Source organism: Molothrus ater, chromosome 25 (assembly GCF_012460135.2).
Source record: "Molothrus ater isolate BHLD 08-10-18 breed brown headed cowbird chromosome 25, BPBGC_Mater_1.1, whole genome shotgun sequence".
In the NCBI taxonomy this organism is placed as follows: domain Eukaryota; kingdom Metazoa; phylum Chordata; class Aves; order Passeriformes; family Icteridae; genus Molothrus; species Molothrus ater.
Genome location: NC_050502.2, coordinates 245,932 through 263,082, shown reverse-complemented (window position 1 = coordinate 263,082; position 17,151 = coordinate 245,932). Strand labels below are relative to the sequence as shown.

Here is a 17,151-nt window from a genome sequence, read left to right as displayed (position 1 = left end):
GTGGGACACAGGGAGCCAGGCTGGGGCCAGGAGTTCGGGCATCTTGTACGCACCCACAGTACTGCAGGGGGACCCCCAGAACTCTCAGAGCATGGAAACCAAATCCACCTCAGAGAGAGCAGGGAAAGCACCAGCTCAAGGGGGGCAGTGGGTTTTGGGGTCATGTGATGCCCATCCTCCTCCCCCCATCCTTCCTGTCGTGACACCTTGATCATGATTTGTCTGACTGTGGCCACTGCATCAGCAATAAAGCTCACCCAAATGCTTCCTGTGCCTCTGGACAGGTCCATGCCCCCAGACCCCAAATTGAGGCGCAGGGGGTGTCTGGGAATGGACTCAGCAACCTCAGCCAGGGGCAGTTTTTCCCTCTCCCACACCCATAGCCCACCCTGAACTGGGCACCCTGGGACACCTGGACAACCTAACCTGGGTGTCCCTGGTCACCCACTCAGAACCCCTGCAAATAGGGCACCCAGGACCCCCCAAATGGGACAGCCAAACCCTGCAAATGGGGCACCCTGCTGCTGCTGGACACAGACAACCAGGCACCCAGAGCCATGCAGAGACCCCAGAACTCTGGAGTCATGAAGAACTGAACACCCCAGGACCACCCCACAGTCACCTAAAACCCTCTGAGTACACCCAGAACGGGGAATCCTGGGGCTGCCCCAGGGTCACCCCGAACTCCAAGGTAATCCGAAACTGGGTGCCTCAGGGTCACCCTAAAACTCCGGGGTGACCCCAAAACTGAGCACCCCAAACCCCCGGGGTCACCCAGAACTGTTCTCCCCCCTGGCACCACGGGGCGGGGGCCGTTTTGGGGATGCAGCAGCACACGAGTGTCCCCTGGGAGGCTCCCCCTGCTCCGGGACACCCACGTGCGTGGCTGAGAGGCGGCTCCCGGTACAGGTGAAACGCCGTTTTGGGGGGTATTTCTGCAGCCGCGCCGAGCCGTGGCCCCAGCGGGAGGAGCAGTATCCGCACCACGGGGTCCTCATGCCCCTTGCCCCCGCACTCCTGCCCCTTGGGAGGCCCCTGCTAACGCGGGCACCACGGGGCCATTGGGACATCCCACACCGCGAATCCGACCGGCCCCGGGGTGAGAGCACCAGAGGCGTCGCCCGAGCACCGACGGTGTCACTGAAACCGGGCGGCCGGGGCGGAGCGGGGCGGTGCAGCCCCCGATGGGGAGGGAGCGGGCCCGGCAGGGGGCGCCGTTACCGAGCCGGGGGCGCTGCTGTACGCGGCGGGGCCGGCAGGGGGCGCCGCTAATGCACCGGGGCCGCCGTTAACGCACCGGGGGCGGAGCGGCGCGCGGCGGGGCGGGCAGGGGCCCGGTGCAGCCCCGGCCCGTCCGGTCTCCGGTCCGTCCCGGATCCGGCTGCGGCAGCGCGGGGCGGGGGCTGTCGGGGGTGTCCGGCTCCGCTTCCCCCGCTCAGTACCGGGGAACCGGTGTAGGGCACACGGCGGCGGCGATGGACGGCCGGGCGGCGGCATGAGGCGGCGGAGGCGGCGGGGACCATGGCGGCGGCGGGCGGCGGCGGGGCGCGGCGGGGGCTGCTGAAGCGGAAGCCGAACTTCACGTTGCAGGAGCTGGAGGTGCTGATGAGCGAAGTGCTCCGGTACGAGCCGCTGCTGTTCGGCGCCGCCGCCGGTACCGTGAACGCGTACGAGAAGCAGAAGATCTGGTGGCGGATCACGCACAAGGTGAACGCCGCCGGCCGCCACCAGCGCGACATCGGCGAGGTGAAGAACCGCTGGCGGGGGCTACGCCGCCGCGCCGGGGACAAGATCAGCCGGCACCGGCTGGAGCGGCAGGGCCCGGCCGGCAGGGCCGCCGCCAGGAACGGGAACACCGGGAGCACCGGGAATAACGGGAGCAACGGGAACGGCGCGGCCGAGCCCGGCCCGGGGCCCGCCCCCGCCCCCGTCTGGGGTCCTCGCGGCGCCGCCGGAACCGACCCTTCGATGCGCAGCGCCGAGGGGTCGGCACAGCACGGTGAATGTGCGGGCAGCGGCAGCGGGATGGGGCAGGGACACGGGGATGCTGGGCCGGGACGGAAGAGTGGAGAGACGTACACGGAGGACACGGACATGCGGGACCGGGACTAGGACAGGGGAGAGCGGGGCAGGGTCGCGAGGATGCTGGAACCGGGTTCCGCTGGGACCGGGTTCCGGAGGGACCGGCACAGGTGTATGGTGGGACAGGGACATGAAGAACCAGGACACGGACATGGGGCAGGGACTTGCTGGGTGACCGGGATGGGGGACGAAATAGGGGCCACGGATGAGTTGGAATGGGACCTGGTGAAATGGGTTTAGGAAGTGGGGACAAGCAACAGGTACATGGGGACGCTGGGACCAGGACATATGCATGGAGGAATTTCTCCCCAGTATCCCATCTAACCCTGGTTTCAAGAGAGACGAGGACCAGCACCAGAACATGCAGGACCAGGACATGGACATGGGAAACCAGGACACAGACACAGGGCCACTGGGACTGGGAGAGGTTGGGAGGAAGAGGGACACAAGGGGACCAGGAAGCAAGGGGATCAGGATACAGGAGACCACGATACTGACATGGAGATACTGTGACCAAGATATGGGGGTCCAGGACACAGACATGAGTGACTGGGACTTGGATGCAAGAGAACTGAGACTGAAACAGGTCACTGGGACCAGGACAGGTGCATGCAGGGACACAGGAGACCAGGACCAGCAAAGGGACACAGCCAGACCAGAACACAGGGGCAGGTGCATGGGGAGATGGGGATGGGGACTCAGGGGGCCTGGATCAGCACCTGGAGAACCAGGATACAGGGCATCAGGACAGGGACATGAGGAACTGGGACAGGGACACAGAGGCACAGAGGCACTGGTCCCTCCAGTACAGGGACATGGAGTAACCAGGACACAGGGAACCAGGACAGAAACATGGTTCTGAGACAGGGACACAGGAGACCAGGACCAAGAGAATGGGATGAGGAGCAAGAAACTGGGAGCAGGACAGGTGTGTAGAGGGACCAGGACAGGAACACAGGAGATTAAGGCTAGGACAGGGACACTGGGACCATGCCATGGGGGACAGGGACATGGATACAGGGGACAATGGCAGGGACGTGGAGGATTGGGATAGGAACATGAGGGATATGGAGGCATGCTAAGGCATCACTAGGCCTGGGAAGATACATGGAGGGACTGGGACACAGATCCAGGCAAAAAGAGCAGGGATGTGAAGGGACTGGGACCAAGATGTGGGAAAAACCAGGACCAGGACACTGGGACCACTACAGGTGAATGGAGGGACTGGGCAGGAACAGTGGGGCAGGGACACAGAGAGACATAGACACAGAGACACATAGAGTCAGGGCAAAGGGATACAAACATGGAATATTGGGACAGGTGACAGGGATGTGGGAGGACCAGGACAGGGACATAGGAGACAGGGAGAGTAACAGGGGCACCTATACCAGGACAGAAGGGTACCAGGATCAGGACAAGGATATGGGTGACTGGGATTAGGGCAGGGACAAAAGGCACAGGCTACTGGGACCAGGACAGGGATAAGAAGGGGCTGGGAACAGGACAAAGATGTGGTGGGACTGGGACAGTGACATGGGGCAGGACCAAGACAGAGACAAAGAACATTCCATACTGGGACCAGAACAGGGACATGGGGGTTAGTGGGCTGAGAACTGGGACGTGGTGGTACCAGGACCAAACAAAGACGTAGAGGCACCATGTTCAGGACAGGGATATGGGTGGACTGGGGCAGGGACGTGGGGGTACCAGGACCATACAGGCACATGGGGACACCACATTCAGGACAGGGGTATGGGAGTACTGGGGACAGGAGAGGGACAAGGGACAGGGGATGGGGTTGAACTATCATGAGGGACACGGAACTATGGAGATAAGTATGGATGGAACTGGGACTGGGTGCAGGGGATGGGATGTATGAGCACAGGGATGGAGACAACAGGGTCTGTCACTTGGTCCGTGGGGCACCGGGAACACGGGAGATCCCTGCAGCTGCCCTGTGCTCGCCCTCGGTCCCACAGGTGTAAAGGAGGAGCCGGTAAAGGAGGAGCCTTTGGAGGTGAAGACTGAGCCCTTCCACGGCCCCGCTGCCGACGGCGTTCCCGGCCGCCGCTCAGACTGTCGGCTGCCCCGCCCCGGCATCTGCCCGCCCAACGAGCTGTGCGAGGGCTGGAGCCGGAGCCCCCCGCGCTCCGCACCCTCCGAACTCTCCCTCGGCGACCTCCGCGGGCATCAGGAGCCGCTGGGCTCCGACTTCCCGAGTCTGCTGTTGGAGCAGGAGGCCGAGCAGCTCAGTCACTGCGGCGCGGGAGAGGCAGGGTCCCCCGGGGGGCTGGACGGGACCCCCGAGCGCCCCCAGCTCAGCCTCGTGCAGTCCAATGAGCGGCTGGTGCAGGAGATGCGGGCGTTCCGCCGGGAATACGCCGAGAGCCGTCGGGAGACCACGGCAGTGCTGCGCGGCATCGCCCAGGCGCTGGGCGGGCTCAGTCGCAGCCTGACCGAAATCCGTGACCTCTACCTCCGGGAGCGGGGGATCCCCAAATCCTGAGCCTCCCACGCAGCTGGCTGTGTACACACACTCCAGAACCCACGTCGCTGCTTTTATTATTATTTCTTTTCCTGTCCATCCCACTTCAATAAAACTCGGAGCTGCACCCCCATGGATCCCCCCACTCCAGGCACCTCAGACGGTTTTTGGGGATGATGCAGAGGGCTGGGAGATGGAACAGGATGGAACAGGGGTTTGTCCTTCCAGGTGGCTCTGCCTGGCTTTTCTTCTGGACTGATGGACTCTGGTCCCAAATTTAGCCAGCAGTGCTGGCAGGGATGAATCCCACCAGGAACAACCATCGAGGTAACACACCACCCACCCTCCCCCGATTATTCCTGTCCAGGGGAGGGGGCATGGATAGAGGAATTGTTCACACGCCCACAGTCCCAATCCCAGCGCAGAGTTTGCTGTTTTCTCACCCGAAAGAATCCAGGGGTGGTTTCACGCTCCGTTTTGAGTGATGGGGGCTGAGTGGGCAGCCAGCACTCCAGGCTGGCTCATCCAAGCGGCTGATTTGGTGGGAATTACCCATCCCAACACAATTTTGGGAGGGAGAAGTCTCGGGAGCAGAAGGGACAGAGCAGAATTCATGTTTCCCCACATTACAATTCGCGGGAAGGGTTTGGGGGCGTTGCCTTTCCTTTTTTCCCCATTAGAATCACCGAGACAACACCAGGCTGTGGGCACAAGACGTGGTTTAATGCCAACCCCGGAGGGAAGAGCCGGGGGTGAATCCAGGGGTAGTGTGCAGGGAGACAGCGGTGCACGGCCCTCGGAGGACCCCCCGGGAACCCCTCCGCGGGTGCTCGGGGCCACTGGCACCCAGAGCCAGGGGAGAAGGCGCCCACAAAGGGCCCAGTGTGTGGCACAAGGGCCACCCTGTTCTGCTGGCACCGGATCACCCCAGGATGGCTGGGAAGAGCCCGATCCAGCGCTGGCTAAGGCAGCCCCCCAGCGCCAGGGGGGGTCCCTGGGGTCCCCAGCCTAGGCCCGCTGGCCGGCGGCGGGTACAGGGGTCCCCGCAGGGACTCATGCTCCAGGGTAGCTGGGTTGCGCCGGGACATAGGGTGGTGGTGCTGCGGGGGGAGCAGATGCGGTGTCACCAGGCCACCAGGCCCCCCGGGGAATAGGAAGGGTCCCCGTTCCCCCCCAGTGCTCACCTGTGGGGTTGTAGACAGGGGGGCCGGAGGGGTACATGGGGTACTGGGCAGCAGGGCCAGGCGGGGGGTACATGGCCATGGGGGTGAAGCCAGGCTGGGGAGGTGTAGGGCCGGCTTTGGGGTCCACGGGGAAGGGAGCTGGTGGAGCTGCGGGGTGGTAGCTGGACAGGGGAATTTCCGGGCCTGTGGGAGAGATTGGGAAGGTCTGCAGCACTCCGACACAGGGACAGGGATGGTGCTTAAGAGTGGTGGTGGCCCTAAGGTTGGTGGCCACTGGGGTGTCATCCAGACCCTCACCACAGTGCCAAATTTTCCCCCCGCAATCCCTCCACCGTGTACCTCAGGATGTCTCCTTCTCCCCACCCCTGTACCCTCCCCCTCCTCCTACACCTTCATTCCTGCAGTCCACCCCCCACCCTCCCGATCCCCCCCTTCATTCCAACAGCTCCCCTTCTCTTTGCCTCCCCTACCATTCCCCCCACCCCACACCTACAGGATTTTTCTGCTCCCTCTCATCTCTCATCCCTTCAGCTTCCACCTTTTACCCCAACACCCTCCTTGCCTCTTCCCAAACCCCTCCACTCTCTACCTACAGGACCCTCCTGCACCTCCCACCCATATAGCCCCCACACACACAGCAATTCCCACAGGCCTCTGTCCAGGCCCCCCCAATCCCCCACCCTGTACCTACAGCATCATCATGCACCGAGCCTCCTCCTGCACCCCCCATCCGTGCATCCCCCACTCCTGCACCCTCCCATTCCCCCAGGTCCTCTTAACCCTGCACCTCCTTACCTGCAAGACCCTCTTGATCCTCTCCTCCTGCACACCCTGCATCCCCCATCCCTACAGCCCCCCACCAGACCCCCCTTCCCCCTGAAATCCTCTAGGCCCCCTCAACCCCACTCCACCCTCTTTTCCTACAGGACCCTCCTGCACCCCCATCCCAGCCCCGCACCTTGCAGGGGTGTGCGGGAGTGCTGCCGGCGCTGGTACAAGTAGCAGCAGGAGCACATGAAGCAGCAGACGATAGTGGTGACGATGGCGATGAAAAGCACCACGGCTGAGGCGATGCCCGCGATGGTCTTGGGGCTGCGGGACCCCCGGGCGTGGGGAGCAGGGCCAGGGAGGCACCCGCAGCACACACCCCCAGCCAGCACCCACTGATAGTGCCCAGTGCCCCATGCCCAGCACCCAGTGACACTGCCCAGTGCCCAGAACCAATGCCCAGTGACATTGTCCAGCACTGCTATCAGCACCTAGTAGCAGTAGCAGTGACCACTGCCCAGCACCCAGTAGCATTGCCCACCCAGTAGCAGTGCCCAGTACCCAGTGCCAATGCCCTGTACTAGTGCCCTCTGCCCAGTGACCAGTATCCAGTGGGAGTAACCAGTGCCCAGCACCCAGTGCAAGTTTCCAGTACCAGCATCCAGCACCCAGTGCCAGCACCCGGTACCAGTGACCAATCCGCAGCATCCATCCCCCAATGTGCAGTGCCCAGTATCAGTGCCCAGTACCAGCGTCCAGCACCCAGAACCCAATACCAGCACCCAGTACCAATGCCAAGAGCCTGGCACCCAGTACCAGTACCAAGTGCACAGCACCTAGTAGGAGTCCCAACACCCACTGCAAAGCACCAATGCCCAGTACCACTGGCCAGAGACCAACAACCCAGTACCAGTACCCAACACCCAGCACTCAATGCCCATCACCCAATGTTAGTGTCCAGCACCCAGAGCCAACAGCCTGGCAACCCAGTAGCACTACCCATTGCCCAGTATCACTCCCCAGTGCTCAGAACCGGTGCACATCCAGTAACAGTGCCCAGTGCCCAACACCCAGTGCCCCCAGCAAGTACCAGTGCAGAGCACCCAGCACCCGCTGCCACTGCTCAGTACCAATGTCCAACCCCCAGTACCAGTGCCTAGCACCCAGTACCAGTGACCAGCACCCACTACCCCACACCCACTGCAAGGGCCCAGATACCACTGCCCGGTACCCAATACCAGTGTCCAGCACTACTGCCGAGTGCAGAGCATACAGTGACCAGCACCCAGTACAACTGCCTATCCCCAGCACCCAGTACTAGTGCCTAGCACCCAGTCCCAGCACCCAGGCTGCCCAGAAGAGCCCCCAGCCCCATCAGCCCCAGCTGTGGCACCTGAAGGCAAGGCAATGGCGCTGCTGGCGCTCGGTGAGCAGGCGCAGAGGGTCTCGGCAGCAGTACCGCTGGTGGCACGTGCCGCAGCAGAAGGTGAAGAACTCGCAGTCGAAGCCAGGGTGCCATGACCCATTTCTGTCCACGTACCACAGGCAGTCTTCACCCCCGGCCACTGTGGACAGCCACCCACCACCAGGGCCTTGGAGCACCTCGCCATCACCACCCTCAGGGGCACCAGCAGCGCCCCATGCCCTTCCTCTCCCACATGAGCACAGCCTGTATCCCACTGTGTCCTATTCCCCTTGTACCCCAGTCCATCCTGCCCCATGGATCCCCAAAGTATGCCCCTATACACTCCCAAATACCCTGCTGCTTCCTGTCCCCCTGTCCCTCATACCCAGCCCCACATCTCCTATACCCTGCTGTGTCCTGCCCCATGGACCCACAAACGGTGTCCCTATGTACCCCCCAACCCCTGCTCTGCTCCAACCTGCCCCATATCCCTTAAAACCCTGCTCCATTCTGCCCCTGTGTACCCCCATATCCTGCCCCATCCCACTCCACTTCCTTCCAAACCCTGCCCCTATGTACCCCCATACTCGGCTCCATCCAACCCTACATCCTTGCAGACGCCACTCCATCCCACCCAGCTCTCCAACCCCTCCAGATTCCTCCAGATCTCCCCAGCTTCCCTCCTTCCGCGTGTTCCAGTGGCACTTCCCACTCTATTTCTGTCCGGAGCCACCTGTCTTCCCAGAAATAGCCGCGGGCCGAGGTCCGGGGGCGGCCAGAGGCGCCGGAGCAGCCACGGAAATGGGCTTTGCGGGAATCTCACATGGCATTATTCACACATCCCAAAATGGGATCACGGCAGTTCAGGGACAAGTGGGGAAACTGAGGCACAGGGTTCGTGCATGGGAAGCCCCCAGATTCCCCGGGGCTGGGCATCCCGGCTCGGTCAGCCACCGGCTCCCTGCCTGCTGCTCCCGGGGTCACCCCGAAAGCGGCAAATGGGAGGCGGGTTTGGGGGGAGTAGACACAGTGCCCAGGGGGACACTTTGTTGCAAGCAACCCCCGGTCAAAGGGGCCGTGTGTGACACGACTCACAGTCACGGCTGGCGGCACTAAGTCCCTCCCACCCAGCGGGATCCCCGTGTCACAGATGGTGGCACCGTGTCCAGTCGCAGGGTGGCACCGGCTCCCCCGGCCCTCCCCGGTCCCCGTATATCTCTTACCCATCGAGGCGGCCACGGCCACCAGCAGGGTCCCGGCCAGGGGCCAGCCGCTCACGGGGCCCCCGGGCCCCATCCCGGGGCCGGGCCCGGTGTCCCCGCTCAGAGCTGTCCGGGACAAGGGCGGCGGCTGCGCGGCGGCACCGGGACCGGGGCCGCTCCCGTGGCCGGTCCTGGTGCCGCCCGGTGCCGGTGCCGCGGGGCCGCTCCCTCTGCCGGTGTCTCCCGGTGCCGTCCGGTGCCGGTGCGGGGCCGGCGCAGGCCCGCAGTGACGCCGCAGCCCGGCGGCGCTCGGTTGCTGCCCGGTGTCCTCCCCTCTCCCGTCCCCCCGGCGCCGCCTCCCGCCGCAGCCACCGGCCCCCGCCCGCCCCCACCGGGAGGAGCGACGCCGCTGGCCCCGGGCACTGGCAGGGCCGGGCGGGAATGCGGGGACCAGAGTGTCTCTGGCACTGCCCACCCACCACTGCACCCCCCACCGGAAACCCTTATTTCCCCTCTTCTTGCACCCCATCTCTTCGCTCGTCCTTGCACCACTCCCCGCACCCCATCCCCGACATTCAATCCCTTCCCTACCCCCTGCTCCCCATCATTTCCCCTCCCAGCACCCCTTCTCCCACCTCATCCCACCCCTGCACTCCTTATTTGCCTACCCTGCACCCCATCCCTTCTCTGCACCCCATCACTTTGGTTCACAGCACCTTTTCTCCAACCCCATCCTTTCCCAGAGCACCTTATTTTCCTCCCCCTGCACCCCATGCCTTCACCCATCCTTGCAGCCCTCCACTGCACCCTTCCTGCCCACCCTCATGCACCCCAACCCCGCACCCTTCACCTCCATTCCATCCTTCCTTTCTACTCCTTGCCCCTTTCCCAGCCTGGGTCACTGGGTGCCAGGGTTGCACAGCTGGATCTGGGGCACCCTCTTGCCACTGGGATCACCCCATTACTGCCCCAAGCACAGCCAGACCCCAAATCCACAGAGTCCCATCCTGGCAATGCCAACGGGACCCAGGGATGGGGGACCTCAGAGGGGACATGGAGGTGACACATCCTGAGAGTGACGTATCCCAAAAACCAGTTTTATTAGAGACCAGAACCTCAAATTCAGGGTTATGGCGACACCAAGGTCTCCATAAGCACTGGGGTCACAGTGTCCCTATCAGCATTGCAGTGCCAGTGAGGGAACACAGGGTGGGGGCCAGCCCCTGCCACCCCACTGTGGCTCCCTCCTGTGCCCCACGCTGGGGTGGGGAGGCATGAGACGTCCTTGCCGCCCCTGGGCCAGCCAGGATGTGCCCCCGCCCCGGGGTGAGGACATGGCACTCACACTTGGGTGACAATCTCACCATTCTCGGGCATGTAGACCTGCACGGGCACGCCGGCTGCTGAGCGCCGCAGCACCTGCACCGGGGGACCCTGGGGGAACAAAGACCCTGTGGGTGTTGGCATCCTACCTTGTCAGAGGGGCACCACTGGGGGCACGTCCTGGCACAAGGGTTGGGCTGGAGGAGCTGTGGGGGCATGGCCACAGGTCCTCACTTGCCCAGCCTGTGTCCCAGCTGTGCCACAGGTGCATTTGTCCCAGTGAGACTGCCAGGTGGAAAGGGGGAGCTAGCCACTGAAATGCCTGCAGGGATCCTTCCCTGCTCAAGGGCACCCCAGTGCTACCACAGGGAACCACATGGATCCTGCCCTAGGGACCCCGCTGAAGTCCTGGTCCTTCCCATAGGACTCTCATGGGACCCCAGTTTTGCCCCAGTAATCCCCTTAAGGTTCTGGTCTTTCCCATGGGATCCCAGTTCCGTAACAAGAATCCCCATGGGGTCCTTGTCTTGCCCTTGGGATCTTCAAGAGAAAGCAGGGACCTACATGGAAATCCAGTCCTGCTCCAGAGACACCCTTAAGGTCTTGGCCCTACCCCAGGGACTCACATGGGACCCCAGTCCTGCCCCAGGGGGTCTTGGTTCTGCCCCTGGGACCTACACGGAACTCCAAACCTGTCCAGGGGATCCTCAGCAGGTCCTCATCCTGCCCCGAAGGATCTTAAAAACCTTACTTCTGTTCCCAAGAACAGAAGACCCTGGTCCTGGCTGTTGGACTTCCTCAGGAACCCAGTCTTGCCCCAGGGCCTCCTCTGGGACCCAAATTCTTCCTTTGTGATTCCCTCAGGACCCTAATCTCCCATGGGGATCCACTCAGGGTGCTGGTCCTGCCACAGGAACTATCAGGGACCCTCCAGACCCAACCAATGGGACCTTGGACCTGCTCAGAGAACCCTCAGAAGGTTCCAATCCTGCCTCAAAGGATCTTAAAGGACCTTGATCCTCTCCTCAGGACCCTCCTGAGACCATGTTCCTGCCCCAGGCTCCTTTCTGGAATCCCAGTCCTGTCCCAACAACCCTCACAGTACCCCATGGACTCCCTCAGGACTTCACTCCTGCTCCAGAAATCCTCATGGGACCCCACCAGAGCTGCATGTCCCTACACTACCTCAGGGTAACAACTCTTGTCACCTGCAGGACAGCACCCAGGGGATCCCCCTTCTCCCACATGGCCACTCCCAGCCAGACCCCATGTCATACCTGAACCAGTGACAGGATTCCATGAGCAATGGGCACGTCCCTGGTGGTCCCACCATGGGGTCTCTGGAAAGCCCCTTGCCGGTCGAGGGAGTGGGGCCGGGCACTCCTCAGCCGGGCACGTTGGTGCCATGACTTGAGCTCCTCTGTGACGGCGGCCTTGGAGAGCCCCCGGGCCCCGGCGGGCGCGTAGTCTTTGAGCGAGGGGGTGCGCACGATGCGGCTACGGGAGGGCACCAGGCGCTGGTACCGCAGTGGGGCCAGATCCTGCTCATACAGGAAAGTCAGGGGGCCAGCAGGTGGCAGGAGCTGGAGGGCACCCCGTGGGTAGTAACCAGGCTCGGCAAGGGGCAGCGGAACTGCGAAGGACATGTCAGGGTTGCTGCTGCCCAGGGAGGTGGCGTGGGAGATGCTGGAGAGGTCAGAGATGCTGTCATCGGAGCCAGAGCGGCACGCAGGGCCGGGAGTCAGGATGCAGGAGGTGGGCACAGTGACTGTGTAGTAGGTGGGGCGCTGGCGGGGTGCGGCACTGCGGCCCCGTGGCTCAGCTGGCTGCCAGCATGGGTCCACCCTGCAGGCAAGACACTGTGGCTGCAGGAGGACCCTTCCCCTCACCCTAAAGCCAGGGCAAGCCCTGGGAAAGGTGTACCCATGGGTACAGCCAGCCACCCCGTGGGGAGACATCTAACTTCCTCCCATGGGATTAGTTCCACCTTTCCTGAGGGGCAGTCGCCAGCCTCCTCCCAAGGGATTAGTTCATCCTCCCATGAGGCTGACCTCTATAGTCTCCATAGGCTTACTTCCATCCTCTCCATGGGATCATCTCCAACCTCTTCCCAATGGACTTCTGTCCGTCCTCCCCACAGGATTTTCTCCCACATCCCCATAGGATTATCCTCATTCTGTCTCTGAGATTATCTCAATCCTCCCCATAATATTGTCTCCATCCTCCCAATGACTGAGCTCCATCATCTCCATGGGGTTAGTTCCATCCCCTCCCCATGGGATTATGTCCATCCTCCCCAAAAGATTTTCTCCATCCTCCCCATAGAGTTAGGTCCACACTTCCCTTGGTGTTCTCTCCATTATCTTTTCCATAGGATTATCTCCATCCCCCTCCCCATGGGTTTAGCTCCATTATCTCCAGGACGTTCTCTTCATCCTCTCCCACAGGACTACTCCCATCCTCCTTCCCACAGGGTTAGCTCCATTTTACTGCCAGTGGGACTATCTCCATCCTTCCTATGGGATTATTTCCAACATCCTCCCCGTAAGCTGAGCTCCATCATCTTCACAGGGTCATTCCCATCCTCCTTCCATTGGACTGAGCTCCATCCTCCACATGGGATTATCTCCATCTCCCTCTCCATGGGGTTATCAACATCCTCCCTAGCAGAAACCCTTGTCTATCCTCCCCAAGCTCAGGACATACCTCAGAGATTGGGTCTGCCGTCCCTGCCGTCCTGATGGCTCAGGGGTGCTGGGAGCACTGGAACCTGCCTGCCGGCACAGCACCAGGGTCCGGATGGGGACAAACCGGTAGGGAGGGTCCCCTGTCCTGGACTTTGGGGGACCTGCAGGGTCAGGGCTGCTGGGGGCCAAGGAGCTGGCAGGGGCAGCCATCAGGGACCCAAGACAGCATTGGGAGCTCTGGGTTTCCCCATCCTCAGGGTCGATGCTGGGATTTTTGGTCCTCTCGTAGGGTCTGTCCAGGCTGGTCTCCTGCCAGGTAATGGGTGGGGTCACCAGAAGCCCTGACTCCTCCTCCTCCTCCTCCTTGGTGGGGTCCTTGGGAGATGGGGACCTCTGTGGAGTGGCAAGTCCTGGTGGCCGTGTGTCCTCTGCTGGAGAGATGGAGGGTTGGGATGGAGGGGACATAAAGAGAGAGTTGGGATGGAGGGAACAGGTGGATAGTTGGTATGGAGGGGAGATATGGGGGGTTGGGATGGAAGAGACACACAGGGGAACAGCATGGAGGGGATACATGGCAGCAGAACGGGATGGAGGCGACACAGGGAGAGTAGAGATAGAGGGGACACAGGAAGAGTTGGAATGGAGGGAACATACCAGGGATCTCCCCTGGTCCCCACAGCCCCCTCACCCTCCTCCAGCAGGCCAGTGTCAAACATGGAGCTCTTGTCGGAGGCACTGAGTTCTATGGGGCAGGGCCCTGTGAGAACAGAGCTGGGGCCGCCTCCAGGTGCCAAAGCGCTCCCACGGCCCCGCCACCACCCAGCACGTCCCCGCGGGCCTCCACTCCCCCCTCCCACGCCACCTGTCCCAACACGCTCCAGGACGGCAGTGGTACCGGCCAGGCCGGCTCTGCTGAGCCGTGTGCAGCTCCCAGCCTGCCTGGGATGGGCAGGCTGGGGGCACCAACAGGGAAGGAGACGCAACCACCGTGGCCCAGTTCCTTGAAGGGGACAGGGATGGAGAGAATGGGAACTGCCTTGGATGGCTGCCGCTGGGATGGGGACATAGCAGCTGGGCCACATCCTGCCCCCCTTTGGGTGTAGGTGCTGAGGACGGGTGACTGGGGATAGTTATGAGGTGCAAGCAGCAAGGGTGAACTATTAGGGTACTTTCAGAAGGGTGCAATCAACAGAAGTGAAGTATTGGGGTGGATTCAGTGGGGTACTGCTGGGGATGATTTATCAGGGTGCATGCACTATGGATGGACTTTTGGGGTGCATTCAGGGGGTACATATGCCAGGAATGGTTATTGGGTTGCATGCACTGGGGACTACTTTTTGGGGTGCACTCACAAGGGTACAACCACCAGATGAAGTATTGGGGTACCTTCAAAAGGGTGCATTGACAGTGAGAGCGTATCAAGGTGCATGTACCAGGGATGGCCTTCCAGGGGGCATCCAAGGGGTATATTCAGCAGGGATAGGAAATTGGGGTGCATTCACCAGGGGGTGTTGGGGGCGTGCATTTATTGGGGATGTAGAACCAGGTTGTATTCACAGGGGATGGGAAGTTGGAGTGCATCCAAGGGGTGTATTCACCAGGAATGGGAATTTGGGGTGCATCCAGGGAAGTGCATTCACCAGGGGACTGGGGTGCAGCATTTTGGATGGGATATTGGGAAGGGACACACAGGGGAATGATAGAGGGGCATGCATCCAGAGGGGTGCATGCACTTGGGATGAAGGACTGGGCAGCATCCAGTGGGGTGTATTCACAAGGAATGGGTAATTTAGATGCATTCCCCAGGGACATCCAACCAAGCAGCACCCCATTCTGCCTCCCTGCTCTCCAGCATCCCCCCCCCGCCATGGGGCTCAGAGGGACTCACCCTTGGCAGTACTGATGTCCCGCTGCCTTGCCAGGAGCCGCCGCTGGCTCAGGACCTGCTCCAGATCCCGCAGCTTCTGCTCCTCCCGGAGTGCTGCCGTCTGCCGCCTCTTCCGCACCTGCCGGCCAATGTTCTCCTCGCGGCAGAGCCGGCGGGCAGCCTCGGCAATCTGCAGCTGCAGTGCCCGCTCCCGTTCCAGAGGGTCCTGGGGGCAGGGGACACGCTCAGAAATGCGCCTCAACACCCCCGAGCCCTCCATCATACTTAACATCCCAACACCACCCATAGCACTTGGGATCCCAACCCTTCCCAGTATCTCATCTGGGACCCCAACACCCAGCGTCGCTTTTGGAACCCAACACCACCCATCATGCTCAGGACCCCACCACTAGCCATAACATTTGGAACTCACCTCCTCTCGTAATTCTGGCACCCTGATACACCTGGGACCCCCCCACACCCATCACCTTGGCACCCCAACCCCACACATTATGTTTAGGACTCCATGATAACCACATTAACTCAACACCCCAACACCACCTCATGCTTGAAAGCACCCCCCTGCCCCTCTCACCTACAGCACTTGGCACCCAACCACCACCCATGGGATGGGGATGGCAACATTTCCAGGTGACCCTCAGGCAGCTTCTACAGCAGAGGGAATGGGATGGGATGGGATGGGATGGGATGGGATGGGATGGGATGGGATGGGATGGGATGGGATGGGATGGGATGGGATGGGATGGGATGGGATGGGATGGGAGGGGATGGGTCCCCACCACCTCTGCACCCCAGGGACTGCCTCACCACCCCACGCAGAACGGCGATCTCATCCAGCTTGAAGGCAGCCCCGATCCTGCGACGGACCTTGGGGGGCTTCTCGCCAGCTTTCAGGGGGTACTCGCAGGGCAGGGTCCCCGTCAGCTCCTGAGGATGGCACACGGACACTGAGCAGAGCCATGGCAGTATATGAAGGTGGGCAGGGGGTCCTCATGCCCTGCTCACCGCCTCACGCAGGCACAGCTGTCGCAGCTCCTGGATGCAGCCATCAAGCTGGGCCTCCAGTGCCTGCTGCTGCCGCTGCCCCACCAGCACCCGCTCCTTCGGGGGGGACACCAGGCTGTCAGGGCCTGGAACAGATACATGGACATCTGGAGGGATGGGAGCACCCAGGTACCATCCTCCACCACTCCACAGCCTCCCTGCCTTAGTTTTCCCTCCACCGCAGGGGGAGGAAAAAGCAGCCATGACCCTCCCAGCAGCACCCATGGGTACTCCAGCTGCCCCAAAGCAGCTGTGCCTCCCTTCCCCCACAGCAGCACCCGTGGGTGTACTGACTCCCATTGTAGGGAACACCTGTTTCCCCTACCCAGCAGCACCCATTGGTGTTCCAACCCCCCAGGGTATCCAGGAACTCCTCCCCTAGCAGCACCCATGGGTCCTCCAATGCCCCAGGGTATGCATGAAATTCCCCCAACAGCACCATGGGTGCTTCAGCCCCCCCCCCCCGGGACACGTGTGACGTCCCTGCTGGGGGTGGGAGGGGGGGCACAGGAGGAAGGTTTCAGTCTGACTCAGCCGTCCCAAGCCAAACCCATTTGAGTCAAATCCTGTCCACAGCACCCCCACTACACTTGGGATGCCTCCCGAAAAGCAGGGGAAGCCTCCATTCCTCCATCCCTTCATTTCCCCAAAGCTTTCTCCAGGCAGCTCATGTGTCCCTAGTGTGTCCCCATGCACCGAAGTGCTCCGTTCCCTGCCTAGGAAGGAGGGACACGTCTTTCAGAGCACTCCTGGGCGACAGGGGCATCCCAAAACCTCCCTCAGCCCCACACCCCATTCTCACCCGAGTGCAGCACGATCCCGCTGTCCATGTCACTGGCCTCCCCCATGCCGCGCCGAGAGCCTGCGGGCAACAGCGGGGACACAGCTCGTCCCCACGCTGCACCCATGGGTGCCCCCCACCCTGCACCCCTAAAATCCCTCATGTCATCCCGGGCGTGCCGCGATGGCGGTGGAGGGGAGGCGAGGCTGTGTTTGCTTTGCCTTCTTGTAGGTCCTACCATAAATAAAGGGTGCGGTGCGCCAGGCGGGGGGAGGGTGACACCCTCGAAAGGGGTCAAAGGT

General features: G+C 62.1%; 3 protein-coding genes across 4 annotated transcripts; 1 reads left to right on the top strand and 2 right to left on the bottom strand.

Annotated features, from left to right (window-relative positions):
• The first annotated feature begins 1,315 nt into the window (after positions 1 to 1,315).
• On the top strand, positions 1,316 to 4,712 carry LOC118696274 (myb-related transcription factor, partner of profilin-like). 2 transcript variants are annotated; one of them, XM_036398376.2, is made up of 2 exons: positions 1,316 to 2,005; positions 4,062 to 4,712. In XM_036398376.2, the coding sequence occupies exons 1-2, from the start codon at positions 1,522 to 1,524 to the stop codon at positions 4,586 to 4,588; spliced, it is 1,011 nt and encodes a 336-aa protein (XP_036254269.1). In that variant the 5' UTR covers positions 1,316 to 1,521; the 3' UTR covers positions 4,589 to 4,712. The 2 variants fall into 2 exon arrangements, with proteins under 2 accessions (XP_036254269.1, XP_036254270.1); XM_036398377.2 differs by having other exon boundaries at positions 1,318 to 1,999.
• Positions 4,713 to 5,269: 557 nt separating this feature from the next.
• On the bottom strand, positions 5,270 to 9,469 carry SHISA4 (shisa family member 4). The gene is made up of 5 exons (XM_036398378.2): positions 9,148 to 9,469; positions 7,913 to 8,084; positions 6,710 to 6,843; positions 5,752 to 5,934; positions 5,270 to 5,667 (listed from the first exon to the last, which is right to left on the bottom strand). Exons 1-5 carry the CDS (start codon positions 9,218 to 9,220, stop codon positions 5,621 to 5,623), a joined length of 609 nt encoding a protein of 202 aa, XP_036254271.1. The 5' UTR covers positions 9,221 to 9,469; the 3' UTR covers positions 5,270 to 5,620.
• A 998-nt stretch (positions 9,470 to 10,467) lies between these two features.
• Positions 10,468 to 16,916, bottom strand: LOC118696410 (innate immunity activator protein-like). Its single transcript, XM_036398570.1, has 7 exons — positions 16,871 to 16,916; positions 16,030 to 16,154; positions 15,832 to 15,951; positions 15,025 to 15,229; positions 13,156 to 13,564; positions 11,727 to 12,294; positions 10,468 to 10,560 (listed from the first exon to the last, which is right to left on the bottom strand). Exons 1-7 carry the CDS (start codon positions 16,914 to 16,916, stop codon positions 10,468 to 10,470), a joined length of 1,566 nt encoding a protein of 521 aa, XP_036254463.1.
• Between the last annotated feature and the right edge of the window lie 235 nt (positions 16,917 to 17,151).